The 26,702-nt window shown below is 41.0% G+C and overlaps 1 protein-coding gene across 2 annotated transcripts; it reads right to left on the reverse strand.

Annotated features, from left to right (window-relative positions):
- Positions 1-4,984: 4,984 nt before the first annotated feature.
- On the reverse strand, positions 4,985-25,516 carry TMEM242 (transmembrane protein 242). 2 transcript variants are annotated; one of them, XM_066616023.1, is made up of 4 exons: positions 25,328-25,516; positions 21,256-21,356; positions 18,577-18,714; positions 4,985-7,236 (listed from the first exon to the last, which is right to left on the reverse strand). In XM_066616023.1, the coding sequence occupies exons 1-4, from the start codon at positions 25,461-25,463 to the stop codon at positions 7,138-7,140; spliced, it is 474 nt and encodes a 157-aa protein (XP_066472120.1). In that variant the 5' UTR covers positions 25,464-25,516; the 3' UTR covers positions 4,985-7,137. The 2 variants fall into 2 exon arrangements, with proteins under 2 accessions (XP_066472120.1, XP_066472112.1); XM_066616015.1 differs by having other exon boundaries at positions 25,220-25,516.
- Positions 25,517-26,702: the final 1,186 nt, after the last annotated feature.

The raw sequence follows: 26,702 nt of genomic DNA on the forward strand, positions 1-26,702 counted from the left end.
CCAACAGCCATGGGAGTCAAGGGAGCCACTGGCCAGAAAAGTTTGAGTACCACTGGTATAGAGCTTAAAAGCGAGGAAATAAGTTCTTGCCTTCTTTTACAGTTTTCTCCATTCTGGCCTTTCACCTTCCTCTGCACTATGCCACAATGGTCCAATCCAGAGATGGCCACATGCACACTGGATGGGGGAGCCATATATGTGATTTCTTGGACAATCTAGTATCTGGGGTTGTACTTGTGAAGCTGTACAAAAACTGCAAACACAACAACCAGCTACTGGGAAAGATGGGATTTTTTGTCTTTAATTTTTTCTCTCTCCTTCTCATCACTTCATCCGAATTTTTTCTCTCATCACTTCGGGTGGGTGCTGGACAGATTGTCATTCTAAAAAGTGGGTCCCAGTGTTAAATGTTTGAGAACCACTGCCTTAACTCAAAACAGGCCAATGAGACATCCTGGGGGGGGAGGGGGGTGTGACACCCTAGTGACCAAAACTCTGGAAATTGTGGCTTTTAGGAATAATACCATCATGTTATATACCATTTGATGCAGAATTTCATCCATTGCTTGTGGGGAAATATTCACTGCATTTATTTTCTGGCCATTATTATTATTATTAATTTCATGTCATGACTATTACTATCTCTCAGTCTCACCAACCTCACATGGCTGTTGCGGGGACAAAATAAAGGGAGGAACCATGTATGCCACCCTGAGCTGTTTAGAGGGAGGAATTCACATATAAAAATGTGAATTAATTAATCAGTTACTCAGTTAATTAATAAATATTTAATTAGTTAATTACTAACTTTAATTAATTAAATCAGTCAATTAGTTAATTGATTAATTAGTTAATTGATTGTGTCGTATGGGGTGACAAAAATATATGGGCCCTGGGTGTCAAATGACCTCTGGGATAGAGTGAGTGGGATCAAAACTGCAATGGGGCAAAGTACCAAACCACCCCTATTCCTGCATTTTGTCACCTTCACTTATGCCTGTGTGTTAAGATGCCCTGGAGCATTAGGCACTTGCCTAACTTGCGCTTGCATGGCAATTGCCAGGGTGTCGCAGGCCATCTATGGCCCCAGTAGCAGACCACAGTGCAAGCCTCCAACCAGCAGCAGGAGGCTCAGCACAGTGGGCAGAGCTGCAGCAAGCAAAAACCGCATGCTGCAAAAAACCCACCCATCCGCCTGACTCTCTTATCACACTCTGGAGGCTTGCAACAACCTCCGACCCCAGGAGTGAGCGGCCAGAGACATCATTGCATGACGTGTTTTGTGTTACCAACACTCGCTTCTGGGTTTTGAGGGTATCACAGCCCTGGAAACTTTGGGAATTGAAGCCTTATGCTCTTTGTTGTGTTGTTTTTTTTTGAGTAAGGATTACGCACATTTAGTATCACACCTGTTGGCAACCTTCAGTCTCGAAAGACTATGGTATCGCGCTTTTATCCTTAAACACATATAAGGCTGCAATCCTACATACACTTACCTGGGAGTATGTCCCACTTAGTGGGACTTACTTTGAGTAGACACATATAGGATTGTGCTGTAAGCTGTATGGATTTCAACATAAGAGCTTTAAATGTACTTAACTCTGTACTATTGTGTATGATCCATCTACATTTAAGACTTTTAAATCTGCAATCTTATACATGCTTACCTGGGAATAAGCCTGAATATAGTAGGGCAATCCTAACCCCCTACGTCGGTGCTTTCCAGCACTGGCATAGCAGTGCCAATGGGACATGTGCTGCATCCTGCAGTTGAGTGTCACTCACAGAGGCCTCCTCAAAGCAAGGGAATGTTTGTTCCCTTACCTCAAAGCTGCATTGCCCTCATGTCAGTGCTGAAAAGCTGAAAAGCACTGACATAAGGGGTTAGGATTGCGCCCTAAATATATTAAAAACATCTTGATTATATCATCTTACACATATGATGAAGAATAACCTGTTCACATGCAGCTCTTACAAAAAACTTAGGGAAGCGGCAATATTAACATATTAGCGATAACAGTTCTTAATGATATTCTTAAAACCTTGCTGTCTCACAGTGGATACCTCATAGTCTTATGGAAACAAGCCAGTTGGACTTAGTCATAGTTGATAATTAATGTGCAGTGGTATCCAGTCAAGATTAATTTTGTGACAGAATTAAACATATGGAATAATGCTTAAGCTTACATCAAAGTCAAATATTGAATATATCAGGATGCATTATCTCTACCCTTTCTTGAGTATATTATGTTCTATTAAGATCTGATGTGTGCAGAATTTATGCCTACATTTCACTGAGGATTGGTGATCGCTCACAAATGTTTTTCCCCAGTGCCTTCTTTTGTAGCATCTTTAGAATTCTGCCTTAGTTGTTCTTCGCATGAAGTATTAACACTCATTATCTGTCTGAGAAATCAGGCCAGAAACAGACTTAAAAAAATTATTCTTATGGGAAGATGCTTCTAATATTACCAACCAGAAAAATCTTCAAAGCAGAGCATTTAAAAATCCAAACTATTATTCCATGCTGATTTAGAAGACAAAGAATTTATTGAGATTTTAATTCATCTGTGAATGCTTTTTGAAGCTGCTGCCTGAAGTGAACACAACCTTAACCACTATAAAATATTCAAAACCTCATACATATCAAAAAGACCGAAGTACAGTTACTAGGGCAATCTCCTGCACATCAGTAAAACAAATAGCTGGGCTCAAAAAAATTTCCCTAATCCTAGAGTTGGTAACTCATAGTAACACTAATTTAAATGGATTATTTGCTCATGTGGATTTGGTCTTAGCATGGTCAGTTTAAAGTCTTCATCTAGGGTTATGTTTATTTCAATTACAGAGAGTGACTGATTTTTAGCATATCTGTAGTAAGTTGTACCAGGTCATAGCCAGATATGGACCACAACAAAGTGGATAGCTAATAAAGAATCAGACTGTTCCCTAATCTGATTTAATGGACCTTGCCACATTGCTGCTTTTGTCCAGAATTAGTTTCAGTTTATAACCAACCAACCCCACCCCCCATCCAGTTCTCAACTTCACAAGAAACCTGACTTCCACACTTGCTATTGGATGGAAAAGACAGAGCAGAGTGTCATCAGTATATTGATAATACCCAACTCCAGTTCTCTGGATGACCTCTCCTTGCAGTTCATGTATGTTAAATAGAATGGGGGACAAAATATATCCTGTGGCACTCTGCCAAAATGCCCAAAAGTTGTCCCTGTCCGCCAAGAAGGGGCAGAACCACTACAAAACAGTGCCTCCAAGCTCCAGTTCAGTCAACCCACCCTGAAGTCACCACCCTGGCTGGTGGTGTAGAAAGCAGCTGAGAAGTCCAACAGAGATGCATTCCCCCTGTCTAGTCCCTATCATGGATCATCAAACAAGACAGCCTGGGCCATCTCCATCCCAAAGCCCAGCCTGAAGCAAGACTGATGATCCAGATAATCTGATGATCTACTGATCCAGATAATCTGTTTCATCCAGGGCTCTCTAGAGCTGAGATGCCACCACCTGCTCAATCACCTTGCTCAGGAAAGGGTGGTTAGATACTAACAAATAATGAGGTCTAATGGAATCCCCTACTATAACCTATTCCTGCAATGGAATAACACTGTGCTATGTAAGATCATAAAAACCCTAAAAACTTCCCCATATTTTGGGGGAAAAATAAGGATGCAACTTTGTTGTACATTGACACATAGGCATAACATCACTTGAAGAGAGAATGGAGGGTCAGCTGTTGTAGCATAGAGGCTAATTAAGTAGTAAAAATCTTGTTCAATTATGAAGTTACTAGGCAGCTGTGATTGACTCTCTCAGCCTTAGCCCCACATTTACTGTATGGGGTAAGGATTTCAACAAAATAAGGTATGTGATGTGCTTTGAAGCACTATATAAATGCTGTAAGTAAGCTGAACATAAGGTCATTACTTGCCAGTGCTCTGTAAAGAAAACTGTTGGTATTCTTATTCCATGGTGGCCATACTTCTCATTCCTGAAGCTCAAAGTACCCTGATTCAAGACTTTTCCCAGTACTGCCTACAAGATTCTGACTGCATATTGCTTTCTTTACTTTCTGCTGCTGCCTCTCTTTAATAACATATTTTGGCTCATATTTTTAACTAGAAGTATGTAATACGTTGATGTCCTTGCTATGACTCTGCTAAAGGAACCACAAAAGCAGGACTGGAGAAGGGTGTTGCATTGTTCATTAGCAGTATCCTCCCTATGGAGTTCTTACTCCCTATGGAGTAAGGTTACTGCTGAACATGTGAAGCTGTCTTGGACCGTCTCAGACCATTGTTTCCTGGAGTTCAGTCTTGTCTACTGCAACAGGCAGCAGGTCTCCAGAGTCTGAGAGTGGATTTTTTTTCATACAAGGCAGCTGGTGAGGCTGCAGATTTGAAGTGAAAAACCATGGGCAGAGAGAGAGAGAGAGCGACCTGGGGGATATTTTTGCTGCTGAAAAAACATGTTCCTGTAAGAACAAAAACAAAAAGAACAAAAATGTTTTTTTTAAGAAAAAACATTTTCTCTTAAAAGTAGCTGGAAGAGTGAGTTTAACTGAGAAAATTATGCAAGTGGAAATGGTTAAGAAGACCCTTTCCTCAAGCACTGTTCTTCCACTTCAAGTTGCAGTCTCAGTGGCTGTGTTGTATTGGGGGAAAATAGCTGAAAAATAGCCACGGAACTATATATAATGAGTAGCTCCAACCTTAGGCTGCAGCAACTCACATTCGTGCGACTTCAGAGACAGAACTTTGAATTATTTCTGTGGCTTTTCTTGATCTCTGTTGATATGTGGAACACATCAGGGAGAAATGAGAACAAATGGTCCACTTACATTTGAATGAATAACTGACCTGTTCTCTTGTAACATATTTAGTAAGCAGAACCCCACATGGCTGTGATGCTAGAGCAAGAAAATAATCTGAGATTTTCATGCATGAAAAAACAGAGGACAACAGTATTTATTTTCTCCTGTTTAATACACAAAAAGCCCTTTTGTGCTCTGAAGTGCGTATTTTCAGGATTTTTAAGGGCTCCAATATACTAAATATTTAGTCTCTTGCAATATTTGTACATGGACATGACTAGGAAAAGAACTTGCCTTAAGTTTCTAGTACTCACAATCCAGGAAATAGATTGCTTGTGAGGATTAAGGGTCCAATCCTATCCAATTTTTCAGGGCCAGTGCTGCCATGCCAGTGGGGTGTGTGCTGCATCCTTTGGTGGAGAGGCAGTCACGGAGGTCTCCTCAATGTTAGGGAACATTTGTTCCCTTACCTCCAGGCTGCATTGCAGCTGCACAGATGCTGGAAAGCTGGATAGGATTGGGCCCTAAACGTGTAGCTTCTTCCTTTGAAAAATGTATTCCTGGTTAACAAAATGATTACAGCTTTTAACATTCCAGGAGATAAATGTGGCTTCTTGTCATATTCTGCACAAAATAATGACAGTAAGGGAAGCAAAGCTGAAACCTGATATCAATTCTGTTCTTTTATAATCAGGCACACCCAGATGATTGCCCTACGTAACACATGACATTGGCTTTTAAATGCCTCAGGGCCCAATCTTATCCAATATTCCAGCGTCGATGCAGCCGTGCCAATGGAGTGCATGCTACATCCTGTGGTGGTGGGAGGCAATAATGGAGGGAACATTTATTCCCTTACCTTGGGACTGCATTGTGGCTGCCTCAGTGCTGCAAAGTTGGACAGGATTGAACCCTCAGTCCAGTAACTAGTTTAACATAGAGGGGAGAGATTAGTTACTAATTTAAAGTAACTAATTTAACAATATGGGGAGAGATTCTCATAAATATAAGAAAACACTACTCTTCTGAAAAATTTACTTTTAACTGCTAAAACAACCATTTTGGCCACTTGGGAGCATTTAAATGGCATACATTTGCAACAGTATTTTTAGAAACTAGGGTTTGAAATTTCCATGGTGTTGACTCATCCTTCTTGTCTTAGCTTAAATTATCTGCATCTCTACTCTTAAATAGACAATGAAATGAAATTCACAATGAAAATAGGACCTTCAGGGAAGCTCATAATACCTTCATTGAATCATCACAGAAATATTGCTGTTAGTGTTATTGGTGATATTAAATACAAACATGGGAATAGTTTTCCTGGATGACACATGGTCTCTTGTGGACCATTTCCAATAGAGGCTAGTCCTTTTTCTTTTACAGAACTGTAAAACAAAGACTTGCTATTCCAAGACATTCTCATCCTGAAGGGTTAATGAATAGCCCATTGTTCCACATACCATTGATTAAGGGAGGGTTTCTTTCCCTATATGTCATGCTAGAGCTCAAAGGAGTTAGTTTTTTTTATCTTCAACTCTGCCCTTGTTGTTGAACAATCTCCAAATCGCCATTGTTCATTTATGTCAACTTACTGTCTTGTGATAGGCAAAGGACAAAACAGAATGCCATTCTCAATGAGTGCAATTCAGGAGACTATCAGTATTTAAGTCAAAAGAGCAAGCTTTTGTCTCCTAGTGTGCCTCTCTTGTCCTTTAAGCAAGCTGAAGATCTGCAGAAACTTGTTAATGCTCTGACTAAAGACAGAAATGAGTGTACCAGACAGAGCCATCAGGCTGCGCCTTTTTATATTTTGGAGGAGGATCTAATTGAGCTGGCTTATGATGGGTGGTACAAACACAGCAGGTAGAAGTTGACATCTGGTATGCTTTGCTTATTTTTATGTATTGTAGTGCACCCTGTGGGTGCAGGAGGATGTAGCTCTCCACCTGCTTGCCTGTTGGCAACATCCTTTCATCTCAGATGAACAGGTGAGTGGCAACCTGCATCCCAGAGTTACAATCTTCTCCAATCCTATTGTTATAGAATTTTACAATGATGCTTACCAATTGAGATTTGTCTGTTTCGCTGAAATACATTGAGCTAGCTTCTTCATACAGAGTTTCATCCACATTTATTATAGCTCTTACCAAACCCTAAGGTAACAACCATAATTTGAGAACGACTTTTAGCCTTGCAAAGTGACAAAGCATACACTGTATGGCATACAAGTGGGACACTTCAGTGTGTACTTCACTCCTCTGCCGTTTTAAAAGTCTAGTGGTCTATGTTCCATCGTGTGCCATTCACTTGGATTTCAGAATGTCCTCCCATTCAACAGGATGTTTTGCATTTTTGGGAACTGATGGTAATATTGATTGAATTTTGTTTTGAAATTCATTCATCTACAAGAGAGGAGAGAGACATAAATGTAAGCATAACACATGGAGGCAACTACAACTCAATCACATACATATTTTTTAAGGTGGAAAAGAACAGGAACTCTGAAATTAACTCAAGCAAATAATTCAAAAATGTTTTTATTAGCATCAGCTACAGTATGAAATGTTCAACTGCAATAACACATTAGTAGATTCAATGACAAAGATTAATTATCTTGCATTACTTGATCACAGTACTGTTAATAGTAGTAGTAGTAGTAGTAGTAGTAGTAGTAATAATAATAATAATTAATAATAGTCATCAAAAGGGTCTCTTTCCACAGCTCAAAACTCTTATTCAAAGATAAACCCAAGAGTTTCAAGCCCCATATAACTGGTAGGAGACTGGTAGAGCTCAGTACTGTACTGTCAAACAAAGTAGGTCTGGTTGGTATCTGGATGGAAGACCACCTGGTGTACCATATGTACACTATGTGAACTCCATGACAGAAGAATGACAGGATAGAAATGTAAATATGTAAATAAGGGTGCAATCCTTGGGTGACCTTCAGGGAGAAAGGCAGAATACAAATCTAATAAATAAATAAATCCTAACCAACTCTCCAGTACCGAGGTATGGGCAATGCAACTCCAAAGTAAGGGAGCAAACATTGCCTTACCTTGAGGAGGCCTCCATGACTGCCCCCCAACTGCAGGATGCAGCACATGCTAATGCTGGAAAGTTGGTTAGGACTGCACCCTAAATCAATAACAACGGAGAACTCATTAGTAGGTAGAAATACAGGATAGAAGGGATATCTCCCGGCATATTAGTAGAAGGTGAACATTCTTTTTATTTTGTCTTCTGTCAAAGAACTGTGTTGGGCTTCAAAAATGCCAGGTTTGATGTTCTGGAATAAAATAGTTTTGTATACCACTCATGGGAAAAGTCTTCCTTAGCTGCTACTGAGACCAGTGGTAAAAATGCTTCCTTTTTTCTGCTAACATGTGAACTGTTTTAAGCTTAGCATAGCACAGAACATTTTCACAGGCTGTTCTTTGACTTAAGCTTATATGAATAGTTTGTAATGCACAACACTTGACTTAACATTTCAGGACATTTGACTCCTGAAGGCAACTCTCTGAAGTGAATTTCACTTAGCAGAACTTGTATTTGTTTCACACTGCCTGAAGGAAAAAAAATTACTCTTGGCAATTTTCTCAAACAGTGTGTGTGTGTGTGTGTGTGTGTGTGTAAATATATATAGTAACTGTTCCACTTCAGACTGTCAGTCTTTCTGCCCTAAAAAGAATATTATCCTCCTCCCCTCATCAAATAATCCCTAACAGTTAGGGATCACAGTTATTTTCTAATCTTAACCTAATGATCCTGCATCAGCAGGCAAAAATAAAAGGCCCTAAAAGCATCTCTCATTCCATGTTGCCTTTTAAATCTACATCACTGACAAGATGTCACACAAAAAAATAAGACTGTGCTGTTGCAGAGCTCTTGTGCATCTGTTCATACTAATCTGTATGGTGGGGGAGGAGGGCAAGGAGAAAATGAGACTTGTCTGATTCTGATGGAATGCTAAAGGGAATTCCCCCAGAGAAATGTCCACTTTTTTGTGTGATATTCTACAGGGGTCAACTCATTGCTGGTTATTTTATTAGCTTTCTATTTCATTTTTATTTATTCAGCTAATTGCCATTTCCACACACACACACACACACACACACACACACACACACACATTCTTCGGGCTTGAAAGTTGCCACAACAATTTTTAAAGAAAACTACATGATACAAACAGCTCAATAGCTAGACTAAAGCAAATAAAATTATTCTAGGTCTTCTTATCCCACACTGCTAAATACCAGGTTCCTAACAAAAGTTTTATAACTAGAAAATATTCAGGCTTGAACTTTGATGGACCTCTGGGGGGAAGCATAGTCTCCCATTCTAGAACAGCTACTTAGAATGTGCCTCTGTGGGCACTGGCTGCATGAGCCTGGTACAGGGATAGTACAGTCAAAAAGATCCCCTCCACTGCTTTTAAAATAAGTTATGAAGCTTCAGAGGAAACTCATCTCTGAAGGCAACAGAAGACCCAAGGCATTTGGGTTAAAAACAACACTTTGAATTGTGGCTGGAAAGTACAGATGTCAGACCTTGTTTAGCTTGTGACATTAAGAACTGCTTACATTCCGCTTCCCTCTGAAAGAACGTGTGGTTCTTTGAACTAGAGTCCTGACTGGCAGTAAAAACAGACTGTGAGCTTTTCTCTGCTCTATACAGCATGAAGATAAGAGAGAGAACTCTACTAAATTTGGATGTCTTGGATTTGATGAAAGCATTACTGGGAGATGTTGATTATGTATTTTTCCTCCCAAATGTCAGATAGGACCACGGTTATACCATGCAGGAAAATCTGGGCTAGTCTTATGAAAACAGACTATGTTAATAGGGGAAAAGTAAACAGTCGACTAGCTCAAGTAGCTCCTGAAATAAAATTGATTTTCAATGATCTCCTATGAATGCATCAGCTGACCTTTAAGCAAGACACAGGGATACAACTCTCTTTTAAAAAGACCCTCAAATCTCAACTTAGGTTGCTGTACACATTCACAATTACCCAAAGTGCCTAAGAATCTAAGACTTTGAAGGACTAAGAATATAGCACCCAAAAGGTCAATCAGGGAACACCAGGATATTGCACCTTAATTCATGCACATGCTATGATGTTGCAACTATTAGACTGTATGTGTCATGCCATTCCAAGTCTTTACAGAGAAAGGGAAAAGCAGAGGGGATTCTAATTTATGAGGTAATTTATGCTCTTACAGGAGGCTCCAACTGAAACAGTTCTATTCAAGTGGAAATGCTAGGGTGTCAGGGAGCAAGAGGGAAAAGCACAGCTCATAGAATCAATTCTGCAGTTATAACCCCAAACAAACCCTAGTTATTGGTGTTCTTTACCCCTTTCAAAGGAGATAACAGACGCTACTGAATAGGGAGATTTTCTGACCTGTGTTTTTCTGCAGGGACAGATTCTTGGGGAAGACACCATGCATTCTTGTAATTTACTATCTAAGGAGCTATGGGGTGGGTGGGTGGCTGTTAGTGCTTTCTGAGAGAGCCTAACTTCAGGGCCAACTCTTGCAATGGGAGCTTTAAGATCTCTAGCTCCTCCAGGATTTAGAACTCCCAGCACTGTTACAGCAATTGGCTGCCCTGACCAAACCTAGCAAAGATCTTTCCTATCTGCAGTTGACCCGGTATATTTATTATAGGGATTTTTACCCTGTCTTTCCATGCCAGAGACACACACCCAACAGCTTATACACTAAGGGTGCAATCCTAACCCCTTATGTCAGTGCTTGCCAGCACTGACATAAGGGCAGCGCTGTTCTGAGGTAAGGGAACAAACATTCCCTTACTTGAGGAGGCCTCCGTGAGTGACACCCAACTGCAGGATGTAGTACATGTCCCATTGGCACCACTATGCCAGTGCTGGAAAACACTGACATAAGGGGTTAGGATTGCACCGTAAAAGTGCAATCACTGTCATAAGACAAAAGTACTAGAAGCAGATTAAAAACAAATCAGAAGAGCAGAAAGCCAACAGTGACAAAAACTCACAACTTAACCAAACATCTGCTGAAATAGGCAACTTATCAAAGAAAAGTATAGATGTGGACTCTCCTGTGCCAGGCAGGGAGTTTTTTGGTTTTTTTACAGGTATTTATATACCGCCTTTCTTGGTCATCAGATTTCTCCTCAGACTTTAATTCAAGGCGGTTTACATAGGCAGGCTATACTAAATCCCAATAGAAATTTTTACAATTCAAAGAAGAATTTTACAATTCAAAGAAGGTTCTGTCTTTCAAGAACCAAAACATTTCAGATGGATCTTTTATGATCTGGTATCACATTCTGGCCTCCATTTTCCTCCCACACAGGCTGACAGCGGCCAAAGAGCAGGTGGAATAACTCGGCTAGGCTTGTCAGCTGCTTCAAAGTCTCGCCGTTCACGGTGCTGGTGGCCTCGAACTGGCAACCTTCGGATGTTATCTTCAGGCAAGCGGAGGCTCTACCCTCTAGACCAGACCTCCTGCCCTAAATTTAGAACTGCCAGAGTTCTAAATTCTGGATGCCATCACAGATAATGCTCTCTCATACCTTCCTGTCACATCACATAGAGTAGAAACAGAGGTGGTCTTGTCATGAGGTGGGGTGAACTGCTTGCTTCATGTGGCTGGCAGGCAGGTGATGCCCTATACCCATCTCCTCCCACTCCCTGCCCGCTGCCTGCCCAGAGGCTCCACCTGGCTGTCCCATCTTCTTCTCACTCATTTAGAGAGGAGGATGAAGAACTTCTAGAGCTGGCTCCAAGCTGTTTAGTTTAACAAAAAAAATCAGCATTTTGACTTGTAGTTTGGGGCAGACAAGAAACCACTGTAGCCAAGGCAAAAATGAAGTGACAAGTTCTAAGTATAGGTCACCCCTCATTATCCACTGGGGTTCTGTTCTGGAACTCCTAGTGGACTAAAAAAAAAAGCCATGCATAAAAAAGGTGGAAAAATAGATTTAAAGACCCACTGTTCCTAATGGAATAAAGTTGTGCCTCAGCATCCACAGGGGTTTGATTCTGGGACTCCCTGCTGATACCATAAAATGTATTAAATAAAAGCAGTTAAAAAAATTAAAAAGTACATCCCTTTAAAATTGTGGTTTAAAACAGCTTTCCTTACTGTTGTAGGGAGGCAGTCAGCAATTAGAACCCCTGCTTTTGCCTGGCTCAGGTGAAGAATGGCATGATCACTTGCATGCCTGTCTCTCTACAACAGTAAGAAAAGCAGGGTGCTAACCCCTTATGTCAATGCTTTCCAGCACTGACATAAGGGCAATGCAGCTCTGAAGTAAGGGAACAAACATTCCCTTACTTTGAGGAGGCCTCCGTGAATGACACCCACCTGCAGGATGCAGCACACGTCCCATTGGCACTGCTATGCCAGTGCTGGAAAGCACTGACATAAGGGGTTTGAATTGCACCGGCAGTTTCTTAAACTGTGATTTTAAAGGGAAGCTTTTTTCCCCTTCTCCAAGGATAAGCACATTCCTTCTCATTTGCAGTGGCCATTTGTGTTGAGTCAAATCTGTGTATAAAAAAATCCGTGTATAACAAGGTTGGACCTGTAATGTGCTCTGGTCTAAAAATTCAGCAGTGTCATTTGCACTAGCTGAGACTTCCAAATGGTCTTCAAAGGCATCCCAGTGCAGATCACCTAAAGGAGATCTAGCTAAGGTATGTATGACCATAACCTGGTCTATTTTCTCCATAAATAGGCAGAAGTAGCACACTATCCTAAGTTGGGCAAAGGCACTTCTAATCACAGCAATCACTGGAACATCCAGAAGCAATGCTACATCCAAGGGAAATATCAGACTGCAAATCTGGTTCTTGAGCAAGAGTACTACCCTATTCAAAACAGACTGATCCCCTGTCCCTGGATCAGCAGCTCTCTCTCTCTCTCTCTCTCTGTTTTGTACAGTTTGAGTTTCCGTTTGTTTGCCCACATCTTACCCATCACTGATCTCACACACTGATTCAGCACCACCACAACCTCCATGGATTGAAATGGAAATGAAAGACAGAACTGTGTATCATTAGCATATTGACAGCCAAGTCTTTGGATGATCCATTTCCAGCAGTTTTATGTAAATGTTAAATAGCATGGTTGACAAGATGGAATTCTGTGGGACACCACAGGTCATGATGCCAAATGGGAGGGGGGAACCTATCTTCTGAGATCTGCCCTCCAAAAAGGGCAGGAGCCACTTTTAAATGGTGCCTCCAAGCCCCATCCTGGCCAAGCAGCCCAGAAACATATCATGCCATAGTCAACGATACTGAAAGCTGCTGAGAGGTCAAGCAGAGCCAAAAGGAACACACATCCCCATCCAGTACCTAGTCAAGATCAATGATCAGGGCAACAAAGATTTTTTTAGTCCCCAAACCAGGATGGAAACCACACACACAGTATCAGAGCTAGCAAGGGAGCTGCTAAGCTACAGTAATAGTTCTATGCCATTGCTGATAACAAATGCATTGAATGGAAGAGTGCTGGCATAAGCACTGACCATGCCAGGTTACTATATATTCAATTACCTATTCACGTAACTAGCATCCTTCAAATGTTACAGAACCATATTGCCAGCAGCTCTCATGCCAGTGTTTATTACGTAATGATATCGTACGTATATATGCAATGATATATTGCGTAAATGGTATCAGCACACAGGCATTTAATGCTTGCTGTCAAACACTGCACCTCCCAAGTACATTTTTGAAGCTATGCAAATGTAAAGAAAAGCATGAAAAAGCACCAGATAGCCAACCACATTCCACTGATCCAAGTGGGGATCTGCATCTGGGTAAATGTGTTGAGGTGAAATAATCAGTCCACAGATATACTCTAATGAAGGTTGCAATTCCAAATCTCATACCTGGGAGCACTGAACTCATTTCAAGTTGTCATACATGGGACTGGGTTGTAAAAAAACCATATCTGAGAAATACTTTATATCAGGGGTATCAAACACATTTCATTCAGTGGGCCAAATAGTATTCATGATGCCTGCTGAGGGCTGGAAGTGATGTAACTAAGCAGGAAGTGATGCCATTAATCAGGTCATGATTAAGATTTCTTTCAGAAATAAGAAATAAGAACTTTTTTCTCACTTAGCAACTTATTACCTGCAAATGACAAGAGAAAATACGCAAATCTTGATCATATTTTCCAAGATATTGAAGACCAATTATCATGTGGGCTGCCTTTTCATCAGTGACACCTGCTGAACAACATAGCTTAGCAGCTGATGGTGGTGCTGGGAGAGCCTGAGGGACAGAAAGAAAGGCTTCCACAGATCGCAACTCGGCCTGTGGGCCTTATGTTTGGCACCCCTGCTTTAGACATTATTCTAAGGGCCCAATCCAATCCTATCTAGCACCAAAGCAGCCGTAGTGCAGCCCCAAGATAAGGAAACAAACGTTCTCTTATTTTGAGGAGGCCTTCATGACTGTTCCCCCACCACAGAATGCAGCACATCACCCATTGGCATGGCTGCATAGGTGCTGGAAAACAGGATAGAATTGGGCCCTAACTATTAAAAATCTAAGCTTGGTAAGTGCTTAAGCTCTTCCTTGCTGAATCAAGCTCAAAGAATTGTGTTTAAGCAAGTTAATGTCCCATAAGAATTCAGCATGACTTGGCCTGGCTTTAGAAACCTGAGATGTGTTTTTTTAATGCATTGTTTTTATCTTTTCAATTGTATTATTATTCAGAGGACCTCTAATTTTACAAAAATGGCAGGAGATGTAATGCTAAATTTAAATTTATTTACTTATTATCCTCTATTTTAATTATACATAATGAAAGCTCACAATGCCACCTTATTTTTAGCATTTGTAAAGGTTAACATGCGTGGAAAACAAAGAGATTAGGAATTTTGTCGTGAAGATTATAAATTATAAGGTCACAGAATCCCTCCTCACAGTATTTTCCTTGGTGCACATTCAGCAGATGTATATGCTGTAATAACAATTCTTTTTTTTAAAGCACAAAATATCCTTTATGACTCATCCTTGCTATGAAATAAAAGATAGCATCTGCCTTCTGAGGTGATAAAAATTGATTTATTAAGGACACCATGAGCAAAAGGGCTTTTATTGCACAGTTCATCTTGCTTGTTAATTGCCATGAATCACTACACACTCTGAAATCTTTGTTCTTGATTTTATATTTAAAAAGAAATAAAAACATTAGATGGGAGGAGTAGCAAAGAGGCTAAGTTATGGTTCCATTGCTAGCAAGTGCTGCAATTGCTATTTTAATTAAATATAAAGAAACACTGCTTATTACCTCTTTCTAAAAATAAATTACCATAATTCAACCATTAACTGCTGGAAAACTATTACATATTTATATCAAGTGGCTTTTCTGTTGACATAATGCAGTGATTATTGTAGTATGGAAATTGCAGTGAAAATTAGCAGAGAGCTTGCCATATTTAGGTACATTCTTTCAAAAATAACTGACTCATGAGGATACTTGCAATTAGCCTACAGATTTAGAAAAAGAAAAAACTCAAGATATTTAACATTTTTTGTTCCATCTGCTGACCCAAGACAGTGGGACTCTTGTGCATCCCCTTCACTCCAGTTAAAATGTACTCTTTGTTGAAGATAATGGCCCTGCCCAATTACTATCAATAAATATTTCTGGAGAACGAAGTGTTGTATCAGAGCAGATTGATAGATGCCACAAAACAGAATTTAGATTTTCTATACACAGTGGATACAATACCAATTGTAGCAAACTTTGACACAGTGAGCACTCCTTAAGAAAGCAGTCTCAAACAAACAAACAAACAAACAAGTTCCTTCGCACATGTACAAAAACATGTTTGCTGCAGGAACACACTACAGTTTGCCTTGTATCTATTTTAAATTTAAAAAAAAAAAACCCTCACAACACTCTATAACACTAAGGCTGCAATCCTAATCACACTTTCCTGGGAGAAAATCAGTGAGACTTCCTTCTGACATGTATAAGTTTGTATTGTTAAGTGCAGTGGTCATTGCTAGCCTTTCCATTAAAGGCTAAAAGTTGACAGTGTCTCAGGAACAACTTGCTCCTACCACTTATATTGTTGCAGTTCATATTCATATTTTAAGATACAGTGTACGACGTTGGAGAAAAGCTGCAGGTAGTTAGTGAACCAACCACAGCATAGGTGAATACAGACTTAGAGCAGTGTTTCTCAACCAGTGGTACTCAAATAACCAGTGGTACTTGGGGTGGTGTTCGGTGGTATGCATGGGATCCCCAGATCCCTGCTGCCTGACAGTGAGACAGCAATGCAATGAGACAAGCAGCAGTGGGAGGCTCAGCTCAGAAGGCAGAGATCTAGCATGGGATTTTTGAGCACAGAAAAGCCATCCCGTCCACCCTGAGCCTCCTACCCATGTTTGTAGTGTTGCATCTGGCCTCCCAATCCAGAAGTAACTGGCAATGACACCATCACCACTTACTTCTGGTGGTACTTCTAATAGGTGGACCATGCAAAGTGATATGGCAGGTGACAAACACTGAGAAATGCTGGACCAGAGGGGGCATGCAAGTTTATCAGATTGTGACAAACTGGAGGAATCACAAATTGCACTGTAGATCCCATGCCTGAAATGTAACCCCCTACCTTCTTCTCATCACTCCTGGTCTCAAACAGGTATTTGGTTTAAGGAACTAGGGAAGGGTACTAAGGAGTGCCTATATAGCAATAGTCATACACTGCATTAAATGCAGTGAAAACTACATTAAAATCTACTATGCTCATGTAAATAATTCATAGATTATTACCACTCATACTAAAGCAAATACAACAGAGCTAGCAACAATGTAGTAGGCATTAGCATGCTAAACTTTCATATTATTTCCACTCCGACATTAAATTGTTATAACCCTGAGTACCCAGAAATGTGTACTGAATAAGGAGTATTCCATGTTCAGGCATAGCACACTGCAGAAACAACACACAAAGTGACAGGAACATGTTTCATTCAAAAAGTCAAGCAAGAACATCAAGCTACAACATCCCACAAATATGTTATGCTAACTATGTCCAAATGATTTAATTAATTTAAAGTGGACATAAGTTCTATAGGCGAAGCTTGGAACAGGAATTTGGCAAAACAACAACTTTGTTTTGTTTGCCTTGTTTAAGTTCTTCACATAGTGAGAGGTTTCATTTCCTAGGTTTTCCTTCCCTGCCACTTCTCTGCTCTAAATGTCCCCATCCCAGAGTGATTTGGGTAATCTTAGAAAGAGAAATGAGGGCACCACTGTACACATTAGAATGTTCCGATAGCTCCTGAATGCATTTTAGACAGTGAGCATAATACTCTTAAAGTGGAAGACATAAAAGAAATAACGCATTAAAAGCTAATACTACAAACAGAAGACAAAAATGAATTGCTATTGAAAAACATTTGAAGCTTGGCTCATTTCCTCTCCTACCAGCAGATGTAGCTATGGTGCAATGAAGGACTTTCCCAGAAGTCTCCTCCAATTGCATATTTAGAAGTCAGACTTCCTAGAGGCGTTCCCATGTCATTTCTGACCTGTGCTATGTCATGTTGCGAAAATTTCCCTTTTTTAAACAGCAGAATAAGTGCAATAAAGGGAATTTTGCTTTTCAGAAAAGCAACGCAGTAATTCTCAGCATTATAACAGTGACTCTGTAGCCAAAATTGTGTAAGACACAACCACAGCACCTAGTGCTATTGTAATCAGTACTGGCGTTTGTGTTAGCAAACACTTTCTTCCAACTCTTCCGCCTTTTAGCTCTGGCACAGTAAGCACCGCACAGAGAGTTCAAGACTCAAACCAAATAACAAAGTTTACAAATATTTGATGCGTATGGTTGGGCAGCCAGTTATTTCTCACATATCTTCAGGGCATGGGCAAATTAGGGCAGGTCTAATTAAGCAACTCCAAGCATTGCTTCGCCTAGTCCAGTTCCTGCAGCCCAGAGGATGGAGGTGCTTCATATTGGTTTTCGTCCTGTCCACAAAACTGCCGAATAGTGGCACCTGACCTACACTGCCTGAAATACAGCTAGCTTCCCAGGCTGAGAAGACACATGCTTTGACGTGAAAGATACCTTCTTTCTCCAGAACAGTACAGAAGATGCCAGTTGGCAGTCCTGTCTTTATAGAGCTCTATTTATTTATTTACTCATCTAATGCATACACAACAACGTGTTTTTGGAGATGCTCCAAGTAGTGAGAGGTCTTTTATTTTCAAGTTCTATAATTTTGGGGGTCAAATAAGAAAACATCACTTCTCTTAATAAATTCATGTGCTTTGTGCTTTCATTTCACATTTTTTCATTCACATATACAACAGTTAAAGGTTGCATTAATACAGTCATTTTCAACTAGTGTGCCACAAAAGGTCTGCAGGTGTGCCATGGGAATTTGGGGGTCATTTATTAGTAGGGCCATTGGAGAATGTGAGCCCCTCACCAACAGCAGGGTATGCCTTGTCAGTTGTCCAAACACTGATGGTGTGCCTTGACAATTTTAGTACCTTATCAGTGTACCATGAGACAAAAAAGGCTGAAAATCACTGCATTAATATGTCCACACTGTGAAGGAAAGGAACTGAAATATGCGTGTATAGATATTTGTGACAGATGGGGAAGATAACTAGATATTATGCTTGTGGGTTAATGTGAGTTAGCACCATAAGTATCTGAAATTTCTAAAGCATCATAATTTTTTGAGCGCTGATACTTACACTGTGAACTCCCAAAGCCTTCCAGACTGCAAAACTGATCAGGCCTACTCCACACCAGGCGTACAATGAACCCCATCCTAAGGCTCGCAAGGCAAGTGATGAACCACTCTCTGGCAAAGCAGCTGTAGCAATTATACCCTAAAAAATGTTTAATGAAAAAGTGGTCATCACACATAGACAGACAGATATGTTCAGCAAGGAAAAATGTAAAAGGAAAAAAATCACCTTGTAAGGTTTCCCTGGCTTATAAGATTGTGGAAATCCACAACTCTTCCAAAAGGAAACTAAATCTTTAACTAAAGAACAGTTACCAGAGGGTAGCTAACAGCGCAATTCAACACACACCCCCGAGCCAGCACAAGTCCCTTGGGCCAGCTTCTGAGTCTCATGAATGTGCCATAAAGCACATTTGCAGCTACTCAGAAGGCAGCTGAGCTAGTGCACAAACATATGCCAGCTCAGCAGCCAGCACAGGTTAGGACTGCGCCCTAAAACATCACCCAAAGTACAGATCTTTAACCCATTTTTGCCCGGCCCACAGGTATACCATTTGGTCCCTGTTGCATATATGCAACGTTGGCCAGAAATGGCTTAAACATCTATGAATACATGTGTGCAAAGGAGGGTATGTACTTATTTAAACTAGTTTAACTGTCACAGTTAAATGACAGATAGGACTGGGCTGTAAGATATACACTTAAAATTTGTGTAGTTGCTCATGAATCATATTAGTTATGAATTGCGAATATCACACAAAAATCAATATCTACAGTATGTAGAAGATTCAAAATGGAGCATTTAAAATGAAGATTTGTTTTCCATTTTGTATTATGTATTATTTTATATTTTGTATTATGAAGAAACTATTTCTTGGAGTTTGCAAAAGAGGTATTGGGTATTCTTTACACAAAAAAACTGAGCAAAAATGAAAGGGATTTGAATGCTTGAGTGCCCTTGAAAAAGTAATAATGGAATAATATTGATCTGAGTTTATAAGTTCACATAAAATATCTCCTTGAGGCCATAATATGCATAGTATACGAATGAGCTGTTTAGCGAAAATCTTTGTCATATGATGCATACAAAAGCTATTTAAACCTCCAAGACATGTGATGAATGAATTAATAGAAAAGGCCACTTTGGAGTTTCCTCAGTATTTTTGGGATAGGATAAAAGATCTCATTGATAAAAATGGGAACAAACAAACAGAAGAAAAAAGAGCAAGCAGCAATAAACTACTATTTTAAAGAAAGGGAGTTTAGTCACATGTTTGTTGCTTGCTGTCTTTATACTGCAGGGTTTCTTTTCTTGTGAAATGAATTTAGGGCACTTCTGTGCATTTGAACAACAAAAATCCCCACAGACATATGGGAGAAATAAAAACAGAAAGACCTTTGTGTTATCTGGTGACCTTTAATATTTTTCAGTGGGATTATTTCTGTTTGTTCAGGAATGGTAAGTGATAGACACAAGGTATGAGAAACATAACTTTTTCATTACATCCTAAATGGTAGCATAGCTCTAGTATCATATTCCTGTATCCTTGGTGATCCTCAATAATTTTAAGAGTACAGTACTTTGGGATTTTGAATTACATTAAATACCATAAAAGGCATTATGGTCCTCGGGGCAGGCCTAAGACTTCCTGATGCCTAAGGAAGCCTGTCAACTGTGGCCCACCGACAGCCTCTGCTTCTCTAACTCTCCAATGTTCTAGCTCAGCAATCTCTTCTCCTTCATGCTTCTGCTTCTCTGTCCTTCTGTGCCTTTTTCAATCCAGGGAGTGGAAGGAAGAGGAGCAGTGGAAGAAAATAGGCAGACAGAGATGCCCCCCCCCCACCAATCTGCTCTCTGGGGCAACTGCTTAAGGGCACAATCCTATCGAACTTTCCAGTGCCAGTGATGCAGCAATGCAGCCCCGAGGAAAGGAAACAAACATTCTCTTACTTGGAGAAGGCCTCTGTGATTGCTCCCCTACTACAGAATGCAGCGTGTGCCCCATTGGTACAGCTGCACTAGTGCTGGAAAGTTCGATAGGATTTGGCCCTCTGTTGGCCTCATGGATGGACCAGCTCTAGTAGCTGTGTAGTTACAGTGCTCAACAATAGATAAGAGAATTCATTTAGTTTAATATTAGATGACCCACTTCCAGTCCACTGAACTGTAAATAAACCACTATATCAGTGGTTCATAAATAAACTGTAAATAAACCACTGTATCAGTGGTTCCCAAACTTTTTAGAGGCCCTAGAAGTTGCTGCCTGATTTATAATGCCAAATGATTTTTACTGTTTACTTCTCTGTGAATCTTTCCAAAAATTGGCTCTTGAGATTCACCAAAACACCAGGAGTCGATTTTCAGGGAGGCACAGGGGAAGAAAGGGGGAGAAGAGCAAAAATCACCCCTTCTCCTTGTATAAAAGCATAATTGCTTAGAATACACCCAATTAAAATTATTTTGAAAAAATTAAAGTTTAACATCAGGAGAATATTATTAAATCATCTATTTTATCACTCTTGACTCCATACTGCATATTTTGCAGTATGGTTCTGTTATCTCCCTTTAAAAAATAATTCTTCCATTTTCCAACAGAACTTAGTGGGATCCAGGTAATAACATGGCTATCATTATAAAGCTAAATTTTAACCATGGATACAAAGGAGCTCAAAACAAACAAACCTTGTTGAACCAGTTGGGGTTTTTCTTTTTAGCCATGGCAAGTGTTGTACCAAAGCCTGCTAGAATTCCTGCAGTAGCCACTGTAGCAAGAAAAATTCCCCCTGCCAACACAGAAAAAACAAACATGAACAAAATAATCAGAAATTAAATCCACTTGAAACCCTATTTGAAACTGAGGATTGTCTTGTGGCTCCCAAAAGGAACTATCAAGCTGCCTGGTAAAATCCCAAAATATGATGAGTATTACAACTCCTTAAAATCACAGTAGCACCTTAAATCTCTGGACTGTTTCCTAATACTGTACAACAGGGGTGTCCAAACATTTTGGCAGGAGGGCCACATCATCTCTCTGACACTGTGTCAGGGGCCGGGAAAAAAATAATTAATTTACATTTAAAATTTGAATAAATGTACATAAATGAATATATTAGAGATGGAACTTAACAAATGAATGAAGGTCTTGCAGTAGCTCAAGGCCTATAAAAGGCATTGCACAAAGCAAGGCCAGCCTTTCCTTCACTGCCACTGCTGCATCACAGACGTGAAACAGCAAGTAGTGGAGCCCTTGTCCCACAGCTCAGGTGAGAGGTTGAACAGTCATCCCCATGCGGAGAGTAGTTGCATTGGGCCAGTATGGGCTCCAGCAAGTCTCTGGAAGGCCAGCAGCTCATTGGAGACTGGGTGCTCCCCGCAGGCTGGATTGGGAGCCTCCGAGGGCCACAAGTGGCCCCCGGTCCGGGGTTTGGGCACCCCTACTGTACAAGTTACAGAACGATCCACAGAACATCCAGGGTGCAAATGCCGAACACATAAGAGGTATAGCTTGGGATGACCCTGGTCCTCCATATTTCTCTGTCACCAAGGCAACCTGTCTCTTGCTAGTGCTTCTATGGAGTTGCTACACATTGCCAGTTCCCCCTCCAAAGGGAGATGTAAACCTGATTTCCACAGCATTAATTACATCAAGCTGTCACTTGAACATGTGTTGGTATTTGAAGAGACCATGCCACATTCAGCACTTGTGTTTCTAGTTTTGTCCCTCTTATGTCTGACAGATTTACTCTTCTAAATCCTTTGGGCACATCTACACACCTCTAATTTAGCAAACCAGATGTTCGGAGTGTATCCAATCCCCACAGTTGACACAGGCAGGATGTATATGCTCACCTTTCACTTGTCCTCCCAGGTGACAGAACTATTTAAGTACCAGTACAGCCATGAGAACAGACTTACTGCTGGGGAGTACCAGAGACATAAAATATACCAGGTTTTCCAGGAACACTTTCAGCGCTCTCAGTTTTACAGTGTGAGAAGTTGTACTTCTCAGGTGCAATGATTTACATTCATGCCATTCAATGTTTGCTACATGTAAGTGTTGTCTGTGTAGGAATTTCCATCACATTAAGCTACCATTCATGTTCTAACATTAAGGATCAAATGAAATCCTTCCTATATGCTTGTAAATAAAGAGAAGCAAGCAAAAGAACATACAGTTTCAGGTGTTTTGAGAGCTGTACCTAAGTTTCTGTTCATTTTTTCTCCTCTCTCTTTCAATGCATTTATAACCTAAATTTAATATAAACTAAATTTGATAAGTTAATTTTTCCAACATTCAGAAAATATCAAATTATTGTCATTGGATTGTTTGGCAATTCAGTAACCCATAATTGGTCTGTTCTCTGGTTTTTTCCTGTATTTTTTAATCTCAAAGTAAAATCAACATATATGCACAATGTGTCCGAGCTTATGATGATATCTTCAGCTCCTTGTATGCACCACAGTGTCAATTTCTTTTTAAAATTTATATGCTGTAAGGTATCAATGAAACATGACTTTATGAAAATGCAATGTCATATAATTTTCTACAAAATCCATTTCCTTATAGGTTGCTAAATAACTGAATTAGTATTTTGCCATCTCATTTCAAGAGAATGAGTTACAAGGAGACACTGATTCAACAAATTGCCATACAATTTTTATAAACTCCCTCTTTTATAACCCCCATTAATAATTTCCTTACAAGAGTTCTTCATATACTAATTTGGTTCTAAATGGTCCATGTTTCAAAATTAAGAAAACAACAATATGCCTTATGCAGACATATTCAGAGAAAGAGAAGTTTTGCTCCTTGTTCCTAGATATGGAAACACTACTAAGATAGTAATGCTTTGTCCTTTCTTTTTCAGATATTGCTCATTGGTCTCAATGGGAAATACCACTAGTTACAACCCTTTCCCAGACCTCACAATTTGTCAGATAATCAGTTTTACTAGAATGAAAAGAACAATTACTTTTAAGAACACAATCTAGAATTCATTTGTTTAAAAAGCAAGCCCCACAGATTTCAGAACTTAATTTCACCTGCCATGACCTTAGTGACACAATATAGACATGCCAAATAACCTGGCATTTCTATGTAACTGAACCAATAAATCCCAACAGCCTCAAACCCTATTCCCACCTTCAAAACTGCATACAACGAATGCACGGAGGGGAAGCAGGAAGGTGTGGATGGGGCTTGTACACAAATACAACTATACACATATGTGCAAGCCTCCCAAATGCATAGAGCCTCCATATACTATACAGTGGTACACACATAGTCCCATTCACGCCACCTGCTTACTGCATGGAAGGAGGAGCAGGACTAGCACCCATAAACCCACACTCCCTCCCCTCCACCAGGACTGCCAGGAAAGAGCATCAATCTCTAGGAGACTACTGAAAGCATTCCTGGAGATTTCAGTTCTCTCAAGGAAATTCCAGGAATTTCCAAATTTTATCACATTGGGGGGAGCGGGGAATCTCTAGGAATAGCTTAGTCAGACTTGGCATCCCATTTGATGAACAAGTTTGTGAAGGTGACCAAGTACAGAGTCTATGAATTGCTTCATTTCCAGCTCTTTCTTTCATCCTCAGCCAAGAAATGTGAACTTTATGCTGTGTACTGTGTCAGGAGTTAGAGGGAACGTGTGCAAGTGGCATCCCTACAACTGCTCTGATTCCCATACTGAAGTGGAGACGCTTCCTTCTCAAGTTTTAATTTGTACCAGAATTGGGTGACCAGATGTCATAACCACAAAAGGGGACAAGGCACCCCAAAACATAGGACATCCAAGAAAAATGTAGGACATGACAAAATAAAAGCTAAAAATACTCATATATTGATTTCATGTGGTCAATTAAAACCCTATTATTATTTAGTATTACATTTATATTACATATAATTTATTACAAGAAGGCTATGTGCCGCCTGCAGGGGCCTACCCACATGAAAAGGGAGGACATTTAAGTTCTTTTCCAGGGCACAAGGTTAAAAAAGAGGACATGTACTGGAAAAAGAGGACATCTGGTCACCCTGACAGGAATGCAGTATCAAAGCCTATGGTTGGGCCAGGGCTTCGAACAGGAGGAACAATGCTCAAGAAAAGTACAACTGAACATGCACAAACTATTACTCACATACACCTGAGATTACAAAGAGGTTTCTAACAAAGCAATCCTATGCATGCCCATGCAGAAGAGGATTGAGTTAACCCATTTCTACCTGGCCCACAGGTGTATACATTTGCGTATATGCAACGTTGGGCAGAAATGGCTTAAATAAATGGATGTTACTCTTCCTAAGCATGCACAGGACTGCAACCTTCCTCAGGAGAGGGGCACTGGATCCCAGCAGGTCTGAGGCCTGGTGTGCTTTCATTTTTTTACTGCAGCACACTTTGCTGCAATCCTATGCACACTTTCCTGGGAGTAAGCCCCATTAAACACACTGGAACTTACTTCTGAATCACCATGCACAGGACTGTGCTCTAAAAACCCAATCCATAGCTACTCAGAGGTAAGTCCCATTACAGCCAGTGGGGCTTACTCCCAGGTAAGTGCGATTGGGACTGCAACCTAACAGTCCAATCCAATGCACACTTTCCTGGGAGTAAGCCCCATTGACTCTAATGGGACTTACTTCTGAGTAGACATGCATGGGAGTGGGCTCCCCTCTGGACACACTCTCCCTTGTAGGCTTTGACCACCGCTCCCTCCCAGGAAGAGAAGAGGCGGCAGGACTCTGCACCTTTCGCCAAGAAGCGTCGGCGCTGCGCTTCCTCCGCCTGGGCGGGGCTGGGGCTCCCCCGAGGCTGAGGCGTTGCTGTCACGGGGCGCCCTTGGAAGGCATCGCCGCCGCTGGTCCCGGGCACAGCCGGATCCATGCTTCGAAGCAAGCCCGGCCTCCGCGGACAGGGAGGGCAGTCCCGCCACCCGGATGGAGACGCCGCTGGAGGCGCACGCGCTGCTTGCACTGCCGGGATGAGGCTCCGCCGCAGCCACGGAAGCCAACACAGAACCCGCCTGCCCGCCCCTGGCTGGGCTCCCTGCAGGCAGTTCCTTTGAGCCTCTCCTCACTAGGGCTGCGCGCTCCCTTGAGCTCCGTGGGGCAGCCCAATCCTAACCACACTTTCCTGGGAGTAAGCCCCGTTGACTCTCATGGGACTTACTTCTGAGTAGACATGCAGAGCATTGGGCGCTGAGGCCCTATCCACTCTTTCCTGAGAGTAACCCTCACAGAGTACAATGGGACTTACTTCTGAGTAGACATGGTTTGTGCCCTAAGGCTGCAACCCTATCCACACTTACCTGGGAGTAAGCTCTGCTGACTATAACAGAACTTACTTGTGAGCTATGCATGTCTACTCAGAAGTAAGTCCCATTATAGTCAATGGGGCTTACTTCCAGGTATGTGCGGATAGGATAGGATTGTAGCCCTCAGCTAGTGTCCAAACTGGCTGACACCTGATATCACCGCTGCATCTTTTCACTTCTTTTGCTATACAAATTGCTTTGAGCACTTTTTGTCAAAAAACACTGTTTACATATATGTATACAAACACCATATACATAGTTAGTTTTTGTTAACTAAGGGTCCAATCCTAACCAACTTTCCAGTGCCAATGCAGCCTCAATGTAGCCCCAAGGTAAGTGAACATATGTTATAGTATCTTGAGGAGGTGTCCATGACTGTCCCCCCACAGCAGAATGCAGCACCCCTCCCATTGGTACAGCTACATCAGTGCTGGAAAGTTGGATGGGATATGGCCCTAAGAGCCCAATCCTATCCAATTTTCCAGTGCTGGTGCAGCTGTACTAGTGGGGCATGCACTGTATCCTGTAGTGTGGAGGTAGTCACAGAGGATTCCTCAAGGTATGGAAACATTTGTTCCCTTATATCAGGGCTGCATTGCAGCTGCACCAGTGCTGAAAAGTGCCCTAAGGGCACAATCCTAACCCCTTATGTCAGTGCTTTCCAGCACTGACATAAGGGCAATGTAGCTCTGAGGTAAGGGAACAAACATTCCCTTACTTTGAGGAGGCCTCCATGAGTGACACTGAACTGCATGATGCAGCACATGTCCCATTGGCACCACTATGCCAGTGCTGGAAAGAACTGATGT

The sequence above is a fragment of the Tiliqua scincoides genome, chromosome 1 (assembly GCF_035046505.1).
Source record: "Tiliqua scincoides isolate rTilSci1 chromosome 1, rTilSci1.hap2, whole genome shotgun sequence".
In the NCBI taxonomy this organism is placed as follows: Eukaryota; Metazoa; Chordata; class Lepidosauria; order Squamata; family Scincidae; genus Tiliqua; species Tiliqua scincoides.